This window comes from Cupressus sempervirens, chromosome 8 (assembly GCF_028749045.1).
Source record: "Cupressus sempervirens isolate cs-2001-9-10 chromosome 8, ASM2874904v1, whole genome shotgun sequence".
Classification (NCBI taxonomy): Eukaryota; Viridiplantae; Streptophyta; class Pinopsida; order Cupressales; family Cupressaceae; genus Cupressus; species Cupressus sempervirens.
In genome coordinates, this window is record NC_143125.1 from 505,657,500 (window position 1) to 505,677,538 (window position 20,039).

At 35.1% G+C, this 20,039-nt stretch overlaps 1 protein-coding gene across 1 annotated transcript in view; it reads right to left on the reverse strand.

Annotated features, from left to right (window-relative positions):
- The window catches only part of LOC149543417 (putative envelope ADP,ATP carrier protein, chloroplastic), a 150,700-nt gene that overhangs the window by 23,858 nt on the left and 106,803 nt on the right, over positions 1-20,039 (reverse strand). Inside the window, exons 7-8 of the mRNA XM_089798208.1 lie at positions 13,772-13,884; positions 13,339-13,508 (exon numbers count right to left, since the gene is read on the reverse strand). Coding sequence (XP_089654334.1) covers positions 13,339-13,508; positions 13,772-13,884 — 283 coding nt within the window. The remainder of the gene's footprint in view (positions 1-13,338; positions 13,509-13,771; positions 13,885-20,039) is intronic.

A 20,039-nucleotide genomic window follows, 5' to 3' on the forward strand; every position in this document is an offset into this window, starting at 1 on the left:
AGAAGGTTGATGATATAAGCAGGGTGGAACACAGAGGTTGATGATCTTGTCTTCGGTGATGAAGACTTGGAGTGGGTTGGTCAGGTGAATCGAGAGGCAGAGGTAGTGGCAATGGCAGGAGAGGAGGCTAGAGCACGAGGAGACCTAGTGCAGGACCCTGAGGCCAAGAATGATGGATCCAACTCTGATGATGAGGATTATGAGGATGAGTATGAGGATGAGGAGGATGATCATGATGAGCATGTCACTAAGGTTCAACCTTAATAAAGGGAGAGATGATGGCTCTAGAGTCTTCCATGACCTATCTTAGGCATATTCGTAGGAAGACATAGGCCACTATGAGCCTTTCTTTTGATATATGTTTTGAACTTTTGATTCCATGGATTGCATAATCCATGGATATTTTAGATATTTGACAGTTACACTATATTTCAGATTTCTATTATGTTATTCAGTTTAACTTTAAGTAATTTCTTTAAAAAAATCGCATTTATACTTACGTAATCTACGAAAAGTTGTATATGTGTCCAAAGTAACTTCTATTTATCTCAATTATTGTGTATTGGATGTTAATTGGCTAAATGATGGATGAAAGAAACTTAAAATCCTTAAAAATCTTTGACTTTCATGGGTTTTTTAATTTGCTAAGTCCAGTCACCGAGATTGAGTCTGAGCCCAATTTGGGTCTGACTGAGTCAAAGTCGAGTCTGAGGCTAGTAACACTAGTCAAGACTAAGACCAACTTTATCTTCTACTACCCCACCTATTACGAGATCAAGAGGAGGTTTCACTGTGTTAATGCATGTAGCTTCGGTTTGACATTACTATGATAAGCACATACGTATGTATATATGCACAACAACATGATGCACATGTTGTTATGCATATATGCATACGTACATGTTGTTGTACCTTACACAATTTGCTACCTATGAGATATATATATGTTCCGAGATCATTGAGGCATGATCGAGATTATTTTTGGTTCCTTTGATGTTTAGACCATGATCGATCTATCCTTTATATTGGGCCGCAGATGTAATGATTGGTTATACATTTAATCATTGTGTTTATGACAGTAACTAATTATGAGTATTAGTTAACAATGAACGAGTGTGAAAATGAATGTCCATGTCTCCAATTGGAGACATGGACATTCATCCCCACACCCCTTATGTTGGTATTTATCCAATCTACCCGATATAATCTTGGCATCGAAATCTATTAATGCAAGCACTCCAAAAGGATTGAAGATAATTCTGAGTTTGATATACTTCATTTATGTTATTACTGCACTCACGTTTGCAGATTCTAGAAGCGATTCAAAACATTGGTGTTATTGTTTGTACCTGCAACAAAAATTCTGCAATCAATTAACTCTAGTAATAAACTTTACATGGTATCAGAGCTTGGCTAAGGAAAGATCACACTAAGTTTATAAGGATCAGATTTTACTTCAAATAAAAGTCCTCTCTCTCTCGAAAAAGATGACAAACACAATGAGATTCGAACATCACCTTGGAAGTGTTGATAACTTCAAACCTTGGAAACTTCAATTAATGATGTTAAAAGAAAACAAATTGGAATCATTTGTAAGAGAGGACAGAGAGGAACCTAAAGATGATCCTAAGAAATCAAAATGGATCGAGAAAAATGAAAAGGCTATGAAGATAATTGTGGATGTTGTTCAAGACCACATAGTACCTATTGTGGCAAAACATACCATAGCATATCGTATGTTTCGTGCTCTTGAAAATGCATTTATAATCAATAATACAAGCAAAAACTTGCTCTTAAAAGGCAAATGAATAATGGAAGCATGAATAAAGGAAAAACTATAAATGTTTTCTTTATGAGAACCACATATTTGAGAGATCAATTATCTGCACTTAGTTATGAAATTGAAAATCAAGAATTATCCTTAATAGCATTAGGACTTCCAAACTCCTGGGAATCCTTTGTACAGGGTATAAGTGCTAGGTCTAAAATCTCTAAACTAGATCATTTAAGATCAGATTGTCTTCAAGAAGAATCGAGATTAATGATTAAGGGAAAACACAAAACCCTAGATGAAGATGTTCAAGTTTTTAATCCAAATGCTCATAAGAAAGGAAAGAAGAAAAACAACAAAAGGAAAAGAAATTTTCATGGAAAAGGGCAATCAAAACAGAAGAAAGACTTGTCCAAAATCCAGTGCTTCAGATGTGATCTATATGGACATTATGCAATAAATTGTCCTGATAGATCTAAACCTCAAGCATCTTTTGCAAAATCTAAGAAGTCAAATGAAGGCAATGAATATGAGAAATATGCCTTCTATTCAGCATTATCGAGCCAGTTATCAACCAAAAGGAATACATGGATAGTTGACAGCGAGTCTTCTAGACACATCACTGGATATCAAGATAACCTAGAAAGCATGCAAATAGAAACAAATGAAGAAGTTACAATTGGTGATGATTATACACACTCAGTAAAAGGAATTGGACCTACACCATAAAATTGAAATCTAGAAATTCTATTTAACTTTCTAGAGTTCTTTATGTACCAGGTCTTAAGAGGAATTTAATATCTATATCTGCACTTGAAGATGATGGTTTTAGAATCACATTCATGGGACAGAAAGTACTAGCATGGCCTAGAAATTCAACCATTAAAAGGGCTCTAACAATAGGAGTAAGACAAGGACTCTTATATGAGCTATGTGCTAAGACAAACCTTGTACTTGTACATGAGACATCAAATTCAAATGAAATATGGCATAGAAGATTAGGTCATATCAACTTCCGTGCTCTAACATCAATGGAGAAGGTAGTAACCGGAATGCCCAAGTTAAAACATATTCACAATGAATCATGTAAAGGTTTTGCCTTAGAGAAAAACACTAAAAAGCCATTTCCTCATAGTTTGAGCAAAACTAAAGAAGTGTTGGAACTAGTACATTCTGATCTATGTGGGCCCATGTCTATACCTTCTATAGGAGGATTCTTGTATTGTTTGACATTTATTGATGATTTTTAAAGGAAGACATGGATATACTTCCTTAAATGCAAAGAATCTGAAGAGATTATCTCTAAGTTTAAAGAATTCAAAACTATCACTAAGAACTCTGGTAAGATCATTAAAGTTCTGAGAATAGATAATGGGAAGGAGTATACTTCTAATATATTTAAAGAGTTCTGCAAACTCACTGGGATTAAAAGAGAGTTCATAGTCCCTTACAATCCTCAACAAAATGGGGTTGCTAAAAGGAAGAACAAAACTATTGTAGAAGTTGCTTGGACTATGATTTTTTATCAAAATTTGAGTATGTCCTTCTGGGTTGAAGCATCCAACACTACAATCTATATTCAGAATAGATGTCCTCACTCACATTTGAACAATAAGACTCTTAAAGAAGCATTTTGTGGAAAGAAACCTGACATCAATCACCTAAGAATATTTGGATGTCATGTATATGTTCATGTACCTAAGGAGAAGATAACTAAGTTAGAACCTTCTGGAAGAAAGGGTATTCTCACCGGTTTTAGTGAAACAATAAAAGGATACAGAGTCTACATACCTAGACAAAAACAAATAGAACTAAGGAAAGATGTCATCTTTGAGGAAGACATTGCTTTCGGAAGAGCCAAAACCTCTGATGAACTAGATACATTTGATGTATCTCTAGAAGAGATTCCTGCTCTAGAGATTCAGAGGGAATTCCCTGAAGAGACTTCAATTGAAACTGAAATCCTTCCAAAGGCTCAAGAAGAGAGTCTTGATCACTCTAAAAGGCCACTTGGGGCAAGAAAAATAATACAGGAAGGAGATGGATTTGCAGCCCCTTTAGGAACCTTCCAAGAAAGCAAGAGACCTAGAAAGTTGACATATAATGCTTTCTTGTGTGAGAGCTTGAATCCTAAACCTTCTAGTACTTCTGAAGAACTTAAACATCAAGCTTGGAAAGACACCATGGTGGAAGAATACCAGTCTATACTAAAAAATGATGTTTGGGACATAGTTCCGAGACCTAAAGAAAAATCTGTTGTGACTTCAAAATGGCTCTTCAAAGTTAAGTATGTTGCAGATGGCAGCATTGAAAAACATAAAGCTCGTTTTGTTGCTAGAGGTTTTTCTCAAAAGGAAGGAATTGACTTCGAAGAAACCTTTGCACCAATTGCCAGGTACACTTATGTTAGAGCTATAATAGCCATCATAGCAACCAAAGGTTGGAAAATGCATCAAATGGATGTAAAAACTGCTTTTTTTAATGGAAAAATAGAGGAAGAAGTATACCTGGAACAACCAGAATGATTTGTAACTCATGATGTTGCTTCTCATGTTTGTAAATTGAAGAGGGCTCTATATGGACTTAAACAGGCTCCCTGGGCCTGGTATGAAAGGATTGACAAATACATTTTAAGTCTTGGATTCACCAAGAACGTGGCTGATCCAAATCTCTACTTCAAGGTAACCAAAGGTGATATGCTAATTCTAATTCTTTATGTTGATGATCTTCTAATTACAGGGGAAGAACATCTCATTAATCAGTGTAAGAAAGATTTGGCTTTTGAATTCGAAATAAAAGATTTAGGAATTCTTCATTACTTTCTTCGTTTGGAAGTACGTTAGAAGTCTGGTAATATCTTTCTACATCAAAAGAAGTATACTATTGATATTTTGAAAAGATTTGGAATGTGGGACTGTTGACCTATGTCTACACCTATGGAAACCAACCTTCACAAGCTAAAGGAAGCAAGTGCTAAGTCCAGACTAGTTGATCCCACCTTATACAAACAAATAATTGGGTCCTTGGTATATCTTGTAAATACTCGACTCAATATCTGTTATGCAATGAATGAATTAAGTCATTTCATGTGTGAACCTTTTGAGATTCATCTTGTTGCTTTGAAGTATATATTGAGGTATCTTCAAGGTACTATTGGGTATGAACTTAAATATGAAAATATCAGCTTGGAGTTACATGAATATACTGATTTTGATTGGGCCGGAAGTGTAAAGGCACATCAGGGTGCTGCTTCAGTTTAGGATCAGCCATGATTTCTTGGATTTGTAAAAGGCAAGCTTCTGTTGTGCAAAGTTCTATTGAGGCAGAGTATATTGCAGCAGCTATGGAAGCTAGAGAAGCAGTGTAGCTTCGGAAGTTGTTTTCTAACTTGTTTGGTGAACCTATGAAACCTACCACTATTCACTATGATAACCAAAGTTGCAACAAGTTATCTCTGAATCCGGTATTTCATGATAGATCTAAGCATATATAAATTCCTTACCACTACATAAGAGACATGGTGGAAAGAAGAGCTATTCAATTAGAATCTATTAATATAGGTGATCAAACAGCTAACATTCTCACCAAGGCTCTCCCTAAAGTGAAAGTTGATCATTTTAGAAAGAAACTTAACTTGATTGAAATGTAAGTTTATGAGATTGAGTCTCAACTTTGTAATTTTGTATTTGTTAGAAGTTGTAATCTTTCCTTGGTGTATTTATAAACCAAGGTTAGACCTCCTTTATTTATTATTATAATATATTAGGATATAAGCCAAGGTATCCTAATATATTTCTTTTTTGTCCTTTTTCCACTACATCTTATTTTGTCATCTAGTGGAATATGTGAGGATAAATATGTATTGTAATTTCTAATTTTAGATTATTCCTCCTTAAGAGGAATCTCACACTTGGCCTCACACACATATGAATGGTGGCATTCATAGAAATGGGAGTTACATTCTAACTCCTCTCTCTCATCTCTATTTAAGAGATGACCCTCTTCTCTCATTTAACGATGAGGTTTCTTCCTCTTCTCATTATTGTATGAGCAATTACTCTCTTGCTCTCTCTCTTTTTCTTAGGCTTTTCATGCCTCATTCATAATGTCACAAGGGGTTTTTTTTGCTTTCCCCTTTCCAAATATCTTGTCTCATGGTGTTGGAGCTTGAAGCTTTCTCTCTCCTATTTTATGGTAATATCTTCTCATGCATTTACTCACTTAGATTCTTTCCTGGTATTGCTTATTTACAGATTTCTTTTTCCATTTCTAACATGGTATCAGAGCAGTTTAATCTTTGTTTTGAGTGTTTGCATGAAGGTACGATTCGAAGGAGACTCTTGAGAGAGATTTCACTAATTTCTTCTTTAATCTTTTTAAGATGGAAGAAATTGAATTTTTTTTGGATTTGGCTGGTTTACCGCCAAATCCGTTTAACTTTTGTTTGCTCTAATTTGTGCAGGTTACTTCTTATTTTCTATTAGTTTTTTATCTAACCCCCTTTGGAAGGCTTGCCGCCAAAAGGTTTTTCCTTATTAGCAACTCTGTGCTCTTTTGATTATAAGTTGAGCAATGTTGTGGCGGTACTTGCAGTGTGCGTTTTAGGGGTTTGGGGGATTTGTGTGGCAGGCCTTGGCTTGAATTGTATGCTGTGAAATTTGTTGTATTCTATTTGTGTCGTATTTTGCGGAGTTGAGTTGTGTTGCTTAAGCCGAAGTAACCCGAGTTGGCTATTTTCCAGCGTCAATTTGTGTAGATTGATTGCCTTTGCCGTCCAATTTTCTCCTCTTAAGATGGCTATGCGCTGAGGTGCGTCTCTTGCAGCGCTGTTTTCATTTTTGATTTAAAGGTTTCGATGCCGATGACTCTTGAGGCTCTCTCCGTAGAACAAACTACTTCACTTCAACTCAAGTAGTCCTTTCAACGAGTACCGGTCACAAATATCATAGAAGGTTCTCGGTGTCTGTTGGTAAGGAAGGGTTTCGGAAGCCCTTTGGAAGGACTCGCTTGCCTAAAGTTAGACTGAGGCTTGGTGTTTTTACCATCTCTGGAGATGGTTTCTGGTCGCATTTGACGCACAGAATTTGTTTGATCGGATCTGGTTATAGGAAACCTGATGTTTTGGATGCCAATATAGATGTTTTCAAGGGGAAACTAACTGCTGCCAAGGGTGGTGAAAATTCAATCGGCCAGAGATCTTGAAGACCCCTTCCTGATCAGTTCCCCGCCAACTGGATACAGAAAAATAAACATAACTCGATTTGGGATTCCAACTGAGAGCGGAGCTGTTGAATAAGGACTCCCCACCCTCATAACGACCCTGGTGAAAACTCAAACCCTTTATTTGAGTATTAGGTTGTTGAACATAATTCTCCAATGGTTTTGACGCAGGAACGAATTCTGAGCAGTAATCTGCGTACAATTTATCCTGATCTTGAGCCTTCACAGTAGTTTGCAGGATCAGCAGAAAACAAAAAGGGCTGAAACTAAAGAATTTCTGAAGGAATAAGCCAAGTTTGAGCTCGAATTGAAGGGTAAGACATGGTGAAGCCTACCCATGATTCAGAATTCTCACAAAACGGTCTAAATGGGGAAGAATTGCAGGTGTTCCAATCACTACATTCTTCATATTCTAAACATGATTAGAACTATGCTTTTTCGTCTTTTCATGTCTGGACGTTTTAAGTTTCTAATTTTGTCTCTTGCATGTTTAGAATATTCTCTGTGCAATTATTATTTTCTGTTTTTTTTTTAAAATAGATCATTGCTCATCTTTTCTTGTCTTTTCATGCAAGACTCTTTTTCTTTTTTAAGCTCTTGACAGAAGCATCAAAAGCATCATTTACTTTTATTATTGCCTCTTGTCAACCTATTTTTGGCTTGAAATCATTCATTGCCAGACAAGTGCAATATTCTATTTTAAATCTCTCTTACTCATTACAAGCTTTTATTCAAACTTTTTTTAGAAAAGTTTCTTAACTCTTTTTAGTATATTCTTATCTGCCAGATCTGCACTCTATCATTAATTACTAAGTTTTTTTAGTTATATCTTTCTTAATGTTTTATTTCGAAAAAAAAATCTTTTTGAATCACTTCCAATCTTGAAGGCATAGTATGAGAAAAATGGGGAGATCTTTTCTTGCCCCATGACTTTATGTTTTTATTACTTTGAGGTTATATTTTTGAATCAAGGTAAATATTGTGACTTTTTATAAATTGTGACTTTCCAAAATATTAAGTATGGAAAGGTGATTATTTTCTTTAACCAATCTATTTTCGTATATTTATTTGAGTATATATGGGGGCCCACATATATGCCCAGATAAATATATAATTTATGACTATAATGATTCAGAAATTAATATATACCTTTGCAAAATGAATTTAATACTCATGTTTACCCTCAATGGAGTTTTATACGTGATATCTATATTTAGTTGATCTTCCTTAAATCATTTTACTTAATTGGATTATGAGTAATCTTACACTATTGCCTTCATTATTTAATGATTTGATTTTATTGATATATCTGCACATGGTTGCAGTTTTATGCTTTTATAGCATCGTTCTATGCCCATGTTGGCACTTTATGGTTTTATACCATTGATCTACATGATTTATATGATATTTGTTTTGAGTTGCATAGGGAGCCAATTTTTTCAAGGTTAACTATGTAGGTACCCTCAATATAACTGATACATAGTTTCCTTATCTGGCCCATGGAGTATCCCTCCATCCTATATTGGTATGCACTCATTTTATATGGAGTTTCCCTCCATGTTGTTCCATTTTTGTTCCTCCATGAAGAGGATGCTATTATTGGAGTTTTCCCTCCAAATTCAAATGATTTGATCCAATTTGAAGGCAATATGTTGTTATATCCTCATAATCCATTCTTTTGATTATCCTAACAAAAATCATGATAATTCTACTTTGATCAGCATGTCTCTCATTTATGTTATTTTCATATATTAATGTGATAATGATCTGCATACTTTATTGCTTAGATCATGAGTCATGCATGTTATGGAGCGACGCCCCCATTGCTTGCAGTGGGATGATTCATTAAGTGGATTGTCTATATCCACATGATTGATGCAATGTTGATGCACATATCATTAGTTGGCCTTGTTTGTGGTCATTTGTGCATTAGTATAATATTCTTTTCATGAGAGCATTGATTAAGCTTTTTACTCAATTTGTCCTTGTTGACAATATTTTGAGCATATACTTTATCTTGATATCAGGTAATCTCCATTGTTTTGTGGTAACATGTTTTACTCATTGTTTCTCTATGAGAGTTTTATTATCCTTATTCAAAAGGATTTCGAATTTTCATATATGATGGCATTCTACTTGTGGATATTTGTCTTGTTGTTCTTTTTTTTTCAGGTAATCCATCAAGGAACCTTCTTGAAGATGTGTCTATGCTCAAAGGACTCATGTGCTTCTCTTGGCCCTACAAATGGCTTGAAGACGATCAACTTACTTCATATTGAAGATTAAATTGCAGATTTTTGTAAATTATGGGTTTAATACCCTTTGATGTAATTACCCCAAGTAAAGATTAAAGGGGGGTGTTAGAAGTTGTAATCTTTCCTTGGTGTATTTATAAACCAAGGTTAGACCTCCTTTATTTATTATTATAATATATTAGGATATAAGCCAAGGTATCCTAATATATTTCTTTTTTGTCCTTTTTCCACTACATCTTATTTTGTCGTCTAGTGGAATATGTGAGGATAAATATGTATTGTAATTTCTAATTTTAGATTATTCCTCCTTAAGAGGAATCTCACACTTGGCCTCACACACATATGAATGGTGGCATTCATAGACATGGGAGTTACATTCTAACTCCTCTCTCTCATCTCTATTTAAGAGATGACCCTCTTCTCTCATTTAACGATGAGGTTTCTTCCTCTTCTCATTATTGTATGAGCAATTACTCTCTTGCTCTCTCTCTTTTTCTTCTTAGGCTTTTCATGCCTCATTCATAATGTCACAAGGGGTTTTCTTTGCTTTCCCCTTTCCAAATATCTTGTCTCATGGTGTTGGAGCTTGAAGCTTTCTCTCTCCTATTTTATGGTAATATCTTCTCATGCATTTACTCACTTAGATTCTTTCCTGGTATTGCTTATTTACAGATTTCTTTTTCCATTTCTAATAGTATTATTTAAATAAAGATGTTTAAAGTGTAAACTCTTTTGTCATATGTGTGACTCTATGACTCATGGGCCTACCCTATATTCATTATTTAAGGTGATAATCTTTTATAATGAAATATTGATTCTGATAATATAAGGTGACAACTTTATTATTATTAGATTATTATAAGGATAAATATCATTTGACTTGATATTCAAGGAAAAATCATGATAGTTAAAAGAGCATGGTGGATATCATGTGACTCGATATCTGCATACACACCATAACTAGAAAGAATATCATGAGACTTGATTTTCTTATACATATCTTGACAATATTACTTTTCATATAAAGAACTTATATATATGCACTTTTTCTTCCCTAGCTAAGAGGGAGTGTTAATGCATGTAGCTTTGGTTTGACATTACTGTGATAACCACATATGTATGTATATACGCACAACAGCATGATGCACACGCTGTATGCATATATGCATACATACATGTTTTTGTACCTTACACAGTCTACAACCGATGATATATATGTGTGCGCGCGCGTGTGTGTGTGTGTGTGTGTTCTGAGATAAGCACATATGTATGTATATACGCACAACAGCATGATGCACATGTTGTATGCATATATGCATACGTACATGTTGTTGTACCTTACACAGTCTACAACCGATGATATGTGTGTGTGTGTGTTCTGAGATCATTAAGGCATGATCGAGGTCATTTTTGGCTCCTTTGATGTTTAGATCATGATCGATCTATCCTTTATATTGGGCCGCAGATGTAATGATTAGTTATACATTTAATCACTGTGTTTATGACAGTAACTAATCATGAGTATTAGTAAAAAATGAATGGGTAGGAGAATGAATGTCCATGTCTCCAATTGGAGACATGGCCATTCATCCCCACACCCCTTCTATTGGTATTTATCCAATATGCCCGATGTAATCTTGGCATCGAAATCTATTAATGCAAGCACTCCAGAAGGATCAAAGATAATTCTAAGTTTGATATACTTCATTTCTGTTATTACTGAACTAACGTTTGCAGATCCTGGAAGCGATTCAAAACATTGGTGTTATTGTTTATACTTGAAACAAAAATTTTGCAATTAATTAAATCTAGTAATAAACTTTACACACTACATGTTCAAAACTCCAAAGAGTACAGGTCTCTCTCTTCTTTCTTTAGATATACCGATCAACGGTGTCTTGCTCATCTTCAAGAGGCCATGTGGCTTCGTGATCATACCTAATAGGATCTATTCCCTTTAAGACAAACTTCTTCTCAGCTTATAACTTCCTTTTTCTCGTTGATGTCTCTTACTCGGGGCATGAAGCGGATGCTTGATCCTCTTACTTCCAGTCACGGCAAGCTGGTGAGACCTTGTAGTAGGTTCACTCGATAGTGACACTCCACTGCGATTGGTATTTTGGACGATTGAAGGTTTGCCCCTACCATGGACCTTATCCTTTGGTGCTGGACTTTTTCCCCACCTAGGAAGGACCCTTAGTCTTCCTTTGTGGGTCTTTTACTTTCTAGCTTGTCTCTTTTCCAGTCATTGTTTGTGTTCTTGCTATTTGGTTGTTGCCTCCGTGATATGCTTTTAGTAACTTAGACCCTTTTGTGGTCTCTCATAGGACATTAATAAATTTATCTTATGAACATTTAAAATGTCCCTATATATTTTATATTGTTGTCCCCTAGCTATCCCCAAAAATGGCTCAAAGATCAGGGACAAGGAAATGCATCCCTTTGACATAGCTGATAACTAATTGACCCTTTGTCAACAATAATTACTTTTAAGTTTTAAAACCCTCCCTTATCAATCAATCTACTAACTACACCAAGTTTATCTCAAAATATTTTGGGGTCAAAGACTTGGTAAGAATATTTGTAGTTTGCTCTCTTATGGACAATATTGCAACAAAATAGAGCCATCAAATTCTCTAATGAAATGACAATGTATTTGCAAATGTTTGGTACACTTCTAGAAGAATAGATCTTTGGCAAGCTTAAGCATTTTAATTGTCCCTGATTAGAATTGCAGGCACTTACTTGGCATCTTTATGCTGGAAAGCATCTTCTAGAGAACAACTAACTTACATGCTCCATTCGCTACTCCTCAATATTTCACCTTAGGTCAAGGAAAAAAAACTACTGCATTTTGCTTCTTGCTAGTCCATGCTAAGGCTAAAAATATATTTAAAAATGGATCTTTTATCATATATAAAACATTCCTAAGCTAAAGTAAACCAACACAAGCTACAATCTTTGCTTCTGCTATACAGAATACCAAAGTCAAGTGTACCTTTCACACATCCCAACACCCTTTTTTGCTACATTCCAATGTTCTACCTTTAGTGTTCTCACAAATTTGGAATCAAAACTCAAAGCATAGTTTCAAATAGGTCTGGTGGCTATTTAACTCCCTATTAGTTGCAACTTGCATGTAAGCTAACTCACTAACCATTGGAGAGTCAATATTGGCTGAGAGCTTCAGCCCTTTCTCCATATGTGTGGACAAGATCTTGCAATCTATCACTCTGAATTTGTCAAGCAAACTCTTGGCATATTTGATTAGTGAGACAAAATTGCTGTTACCTCTTTGCCAAACTTTCACACCTGGACAGTAAGGTGGGAGGCCTAGATTAGTCTTGTCAAAAGTTGTGGTCTATAATACTTGATTTTCTCAACAGCATGTGCCTCACTACCTATAATAATGACATCATCTACATATATGAACACCAGTATGAGATCATTACCTATGCTGTATAAATTTGAATCTGAACAATTTTGCTAAAACCCCTGTTCATCCAAGTACCTGTGAGTTTTGTTCTGCCAAGTCCTGGGTGCAAATAACAAGATATGCTGCCCAGTGAGAAAGATTAAGTTATCTCTTGTGTCTAATTTGTGGTTTCAGATGCAATAATGAGAGAATTTTCTATACTGCCTGGATAAAAGCTTCTGCCTATGCATGGTCTGTGATTTCAGATGAGAACAATATAAACAGGTCTTTGTTGAAAATGGTCCTATAGCTTAATTTATTGCACTTTGACAGCTGACTGGATGAGGCAAGTATATTACTCTAAAATGTTGACAAAGGAAAACTACTATTTTCTTATATAAGACATTTACAAAAGAATATTATTCTTTTCTTTAGATTTCCTGTCCATTATCATACAAGAAGCTGTTTGATGACATGATATATTGCCTCTACAATATTGCATAAGAAACAACAACGACTCTTGCTGCATCCTTCAGATTTTCCACAAATAAGTGATTTTTCTCCATGGCTACTTTACAAGAAGAAGAAAAGAAGAACAATCAAACTGCAATTAATATGAAATAATTCTGTTTGAATCCTATTGATGAACAGTCTTTACAATTCCGGTTATCTAATACCTGAAAAAGCACTCAAAACATCTTTATGCGGGGAGCCCTTCATTTGCATCTGTCTCCTAACCGTGTCTAGAGGATAGCACATCAATGTTGCACATGTGGCTGAAATAATAGCAGTTGCAAAAGATGCCTCTGGTTTCTTCCTCAACTCCTCTGGAAGTGACTTCTTAACTCTGCCATTTGAATGGAAAGAAAGTGAAAACCTTCAATTTTATGCACCTGTAAATGGTATGCTAAAAGTAACAGGCATGGCTACTTGATTGGGGAAAAAAATCATGCATTGACTTGGAAACAATTCATTGAGCTGAGGTACTACTAGGTATACTCATGAATATTTACTTGTTAACAACAATTTCCAATCAGAATACTGATCTTAATCACAATTTACAAGGGAACCAATACAAAAAAGTCAACAGAGGAAAGATTATATACTCACAAATCAAAAATACAAAAGTTGACAGCAATGTAGGGTGCAATGCCAAGAAGAGATGGCCCAAGACCTCTATAAAATGATCTAAAACCCTCATCCTGTAACATATTTATTGCAACCTGCAAATAAGGCAGAAGATGGCAATAATAAACAAAATTACTTCATAAGAATATAGTAAATTTAGCTCAAAATAAAAACATACAATCCTGTTATAAATTATAACATGTATTTTGATTCCTCAATACTCAGCCCATATATGGATATCTTGGTAACCCATCCCAATTAAGTGGTAATTTTTTTGTCAATTTGTACCTGTAACTAAATCATCACAAGTTAAATCCTTTTTTACTTTCTATGTTTGCAATAACGTCAAAATGATGCAAAGATCGATTATTGTTCTTTTGTAGTAGCATGCTACACAACATATACTTTATTTTGTTGCTAATCTGATGGTTGTGGTTGCTACAGCTCCCTCCATACCTAAATGGGGAGTTGAACATGACTGATTGGCAATGGGAACAATGGTAAGCACAGGGTTTTGGTCCTCTAATAAACCTTCCAAGAAGGCATTGAACAATAGCCTATTATATGCTATCCACCAATTTAATGAAACCATATTGCATCTTCATGATACAAAGGTTATAAGGTGCATCTAAAAGGAGGATTCATTAAGGAATTGATGCAGGAGCATTCTGGGTGTAAGGGCAAATCTTGCATCATCCAAAAACATTTTTGTTTCTATCTTTTCAATAAGGGTTATTTCAGTGTAGAGTTGCTATTTGTGGAAATGTACTATTTTTAGCAAATTGGTCATACGAGCTCAAAATGTTTTAATTTCACAAGTGGAGATTCATCTTAGATATATCAGCCTGCTTGTTGAGTTTCATTACCATATAATATGTGTTGGTGAAGTTATTGAGGATTTTTGGTATACATTTTGGGTACAAAAAAATTGAGCTCAATTTTGAAGGCCTTTGAGGTTCTGAAATGAGGTCAAACCTTGGTTGATAGATGTTTGCGCAATTATGAGCTCTAGATTAGGAGTTGTTCTGAAAAGTGGTTATAATAGCCAATCAGGTCTACGGTTGAAAAGTTATGGCCTCCAGAAGTTGGGCTACCTGAAAATATTATTTGTAATTATTTTGAGCCAACTCTAATGTAATAAATATGATAATTTTAGGGTTAGTCGGTCTCAAGGGTTAGGGCTAACTATTTAGAACCTTTCCTGACAAATTGCCTATATAAGGAAGGCCTATAGGGTTGTCTAGGGCAGTTTTTGGTGGTTTCTCGTGGCTCTATCTTACAAATTAAGGAAAACACCCATGTGGGCTTTGCATATTATATTTCTCAAATTTGTAATTCCATAATTTTGGAGATAATAAGAAGCCCATTTTTTTGTTCTTGCAAATTGTTGTTGTTTCTCTATTTTTGTTACGTGTTTGTGGTTTTAAGGGGAGTAGCCTCCATCAAGTGGTATCAAAGAGGGAGTTTCTTGTGTGTAGACAAATAACTGATTGTAAGGCAATTTGAACCAAGACCGTGGTTTAGGATTTGAGTGATGAACACAAAAATGCCTTTACGAAGGGAACGTGGTGGAAGATTCGAAGGTGTGACACCTGAGGTTAGAGCTCTCTAGAGACAAGTGTGAGCATTGCAAGAAGAGATTCGTAGAGGAATGAATCTTGCAGTAAGAGATGAAAGTGAGGAGGAATTTGAAGAAGGAAATGTTGATCAAGAAGGGGAAGTCTAAGTTATAAAACAAAAGGAAGAAAGGCTTTTCAAGGCCAATTCCAAATTTTGGAAAAGACCTAAGATTGAGGTCCCCATATTTTCAAGAAATCTTAACCCAGAGGAATTGATCGACTAGATCAATTAATTAGACGAATATTTCGATTATGAAGATATCGAAGACCCTTATAGGGTCAAGTTTGTGAAGGCCAAATTGAAGGGTTATGCAAAAATTTGGTGGCAAGAGATTCCATTGGGGCAAAATAGAAGAGGAAAGGAGAAGACAACAAGGGATTGGATAGTGGACAAATTGATGCAATAATTCATTCCCGTTGATTATGAGTTTGGCTTGCTAAAAAAAATGTGAGGGTTGAAGCAAGCGGGAAGATCTATTCAGAAGCATACAGATATATTTTGTGTGAAATTATATATTTGTTCCTCTATCTGATTCCTTCTATTATAACCATGCAATTTATCAAACATTGTGTTTCAAATTTGGCATAAATCGATAGCATTATGTTCTTTATCTTGAACAAGTCTGAAAGTGTTCCTTGTCTGCGTCTAAAGGGATACCTTGTGTTGGCATTATGTTGTATTTGTCATTAGTGACAACACTTATTCAACTCTGTATGGTTACCGAGCTCATCTCTCAGTATACAGCTTATACTGAGCATTCAATGGTTGCCAAGTAAGTTCATCAGTTAAGCAGTTCACACTAAGCATTCCTGAAGCTACCGAATGTGCAATTCAGCAATGTTTACCGAGCCTACAGTATTCACTAAGCAGATAGTGGTCACCGAGCTTCACAGTGTCTACCGAGTCATCAGTTTGTGTAATGAGAAGCCAGTGTCTACTGAGTGATGGATGTATAGTGTTTACTGAGTGAATGTAAGGTAAACGAAGGATTTAGTATCTATCGAGTGACACTATATCTATCGAGTCTCCAATGGTTACCGAGTTCGAAGCTACGCTGTGTGATTAGTATGGACCAAGCTTCTACTTCTACCAAGTGCATGGCGATGCCAAGTAATGCAGTGGACGCCGAGTATCAGAAGTTCACCAAGTCAGCTTATAGAACCCGAGTTTCTACTGTTTGGCCAACTCAGTAATATTTTGTTTACTTGTGTTTTAGCTGACCTTGTAATTGTAAATATTGGAATGGTATATATGTAATGTATTGTATCATTTGCAATGAATGGATGGAAGTATCAAGGAATGAATATGTAATGTTTTGAGAAGAGTGAATGTGAATCAGCAGTAGAGCAGAGTATTCAGCAAGATCTACAAGAAGCAGTAAAGTTATATCAATCACAAGAGGTGATCTGTACTTCAAGGATCTAATCAGCAATCAAGTTGTAAGTTAGATCTACTGTTTCATCTTGACAGGTGAATCAGTTTTTTAAATCCTTTAGCAGGGTAGACTTAACAGTCTTTGTTTAAATCTCCTAACAGAGTGCATACTTCATTGTATGTTTGTAAAACCTCTAATAAGGTGGATGTAGCAGTCCAAATTACTCTTAACAGGGCAGATCATTAGAAGTGTTCAATGTAAGCCCTAACAAGCCAACTTTATACTGCAGTAGTGAAGTTTTGTGGGTATCATGCCCACCCCAGTTTTACTTTCCATTTGGAAGGTTTCTAAGTCACCAAAATTTTGTGTTCATGTGTTATGAATGTTTATTTTTTCTCATGCATGCAGTAGATTAGATGAATTAATGATGAATTAATTAATTGTGGAATTAATTTAAAGTTTTTGAGGTTACTGATTCACCCCTCCCCTCTTAGTAACCTAGCTAGTCTTGATTATTTCCAACACCTTGACCGTGTCTGAAGGGGTTCTTTGACCATCTTTGAAGGTTTTTCTTGACTGCATCTAAAAGTGTTCCTTGGCTGCATATGAAAGTGTGCCTTCTCCCTGGTCTGAAGGTTTACCTTGATTGTGTCCAAAGGGATAACTTGACCATGTATGAAGTTGTGACTTGTTCGCATCCAAAGGGGTGCCTTGTCTGCCTTTAAAGGGTTGCCTTTTTCACGTCCAAGGGTGGTGTGTATACCAAATGTTGTCACCATATGATGCATGTCATCTTGGAATTTATCATTTGTTATAGGGTTTGACCATACAAGCACTACACCATGTCATATGTGAGCTGTTAGAGTGTCAAAAAGCACTAGACAGGAGTATCGTACAACCAATGTTGAAGTATAGCATCAGTCGAAGTGATACACTCATTATATTTAGTATTTGTATTCATGATTTATATGAACATTGTTTTATGTCTTATATTATTGATAAGAATTTTATATATATATATATATATATATATATATATATATATATATATATATATATATATATATATATATATATATATATATATATATATATATATATATATATATATATATATATATATATATATATATATATATATATAAAATAATATATCAGCCGTTGGCTAGACCCCCTACCCCGGGCCTATTGTGTCGGGTCAAGGCAATGCCCTGGCGAATAGTAGGGGCACTCTGCACGCATGCATAGGTAGGAGATAGTTGGCGACAACTCCTACCCCCGACCTATTGTGTCGAGTCAGGGAGATGCTCTACATGCACACACGTATAGGCCCCTCCACTATATTTCAAAGGGCCATTGCCCATAGAATAGTAGGGACCTTACCTTACCTTACCTTACCTTACCTTACAATAATAGAAGAATAGGCCTTTACTATCAATAGGCCTAGGCATTCAGACGAGCCTAGAAAATGATAGGCCCTTAAATAATTTGCCCATCTTTTATAGGCAGGGGCTGCCCCATAAAATTCTAGGCCATACCATATTATATCCCCAGACCCCTTTTATGGGCTCTACTATTATATCCCCGTGCATATTATTGTAGTGCCCCCCCACCCCACTGGCAAATAATGAACCTTTAACTTTCATATTATTGTAGGATGGGGAATTATGGATAGGGGTGGGTGGATGATTGCTATAATGGTTCTCGAGGGCCTGGGAGCTCAAAAGAAAGTCATCCACTTCAAATTCGTACAAAATTATTTTTATAAGTGAGTGATATTTCCAGCACTCTCGAAAACACCACCGCAACCATTTAATATTTTTGACATACCAAATTTTAAATAGTAGCAATAATCCTATATCATCAGGATCCGAGTCCAGCTCAATATAGTCTAAAAATGTAAGCCAAGAACCATACCAATTTAAATTAGAAAAAATTCTAAGCCTTTTATAAGATCTAATCATTTCTCCTACTCTCTCAAAGCAGTAGAAAATATATTGCAAAACTTTCATGAGATGGAAGTTCCTATAGAACTGAATCAACCATAAAGGAATTATGGAGGAAATATAAAAGAAAAACCCAATGAAGATATAAAGAAAAATATCATATTCCCAAACATTTTGTATATATTTCCATACATCAAATGATATTGATAGATCATTTCCCTGAAGTACTTTTTTAAGTACTTCATTTGTTTCTTGCAATAATTTGTCAATATTTGAGCGGGATAACATAAGATTGAATATAGGGAGAATTTGATCATTCAATATTGTGATAATTTTATCAATTTTATCTCTAAATTCCCACTTTAGAACTTTCCAAAATTGATGATAAAGTGCCCACAAAATATCCAAATTGTGATTCCAATATTGCCTGGGATTAATACCAACTGATTAATATTATTTATTGGTATTTCTATTTCCGGAAAAAGAATAAAAACATATTTTTAGTATATTTCCACCTTGTGGAAGCAAAAAACCACAACCATGACTTATGTGTTTGAACTTTGAAACAAACCCCATTTCTCAAAAATAATATTTATTTGATCAAAAAGAATATTTATTTTATTTTGATTTAAAGGAAATTATTCCGAAACACTTTAGTTTTGAAAATACCAACTTTAGTTTTTCTTTATCAAAAAAGTCACCTATGGATTTGAATTCCATAAACTCACCTATGGCTTCGTCTTCCATTAAGTCACCTATAGCTTTGTCTTCTATTATATCTTTTAAACTTTCTCAGAATCAAATTAGATGGATTTAATTATCTTAAATTTAAACTTATTATTTTCTGGCCAAAGTGGTTTGACCCAAGTCTTCTAAATTTTTCTGACGATGTAGAGGTTGGGTAACCAATTCAAGTACATCTCTTGCATTGGCAAACCCATGAATCTGGGAAAAGTAAATTCAACTGACCATTTAGTACTAATTCTTCTTGCTTCTAGTGGGTTAGCATGATCCATTCCTGTGACAGCTAAATCAGGTTGTAATTCATGTATAAGTCGTATTTGATTCGAAATAATCCGGTTTCTCCACAATTTGTGGTATTGGTACACACATCTTTATACATGTATCTTGTTAAAGTGATAATTCAGCAGTTTGGTATCGTTTATCCATATATGGAATGCCAATTTCATGAATAATCATTCCACGTCTGATTAAGAATATTGCTAGAGATACTTCTAGCATATTATCTCCCATTAAAAGGACAGATTTACCATGTACCAAATCAAGATAATCTTTTAAACTTTCCCAT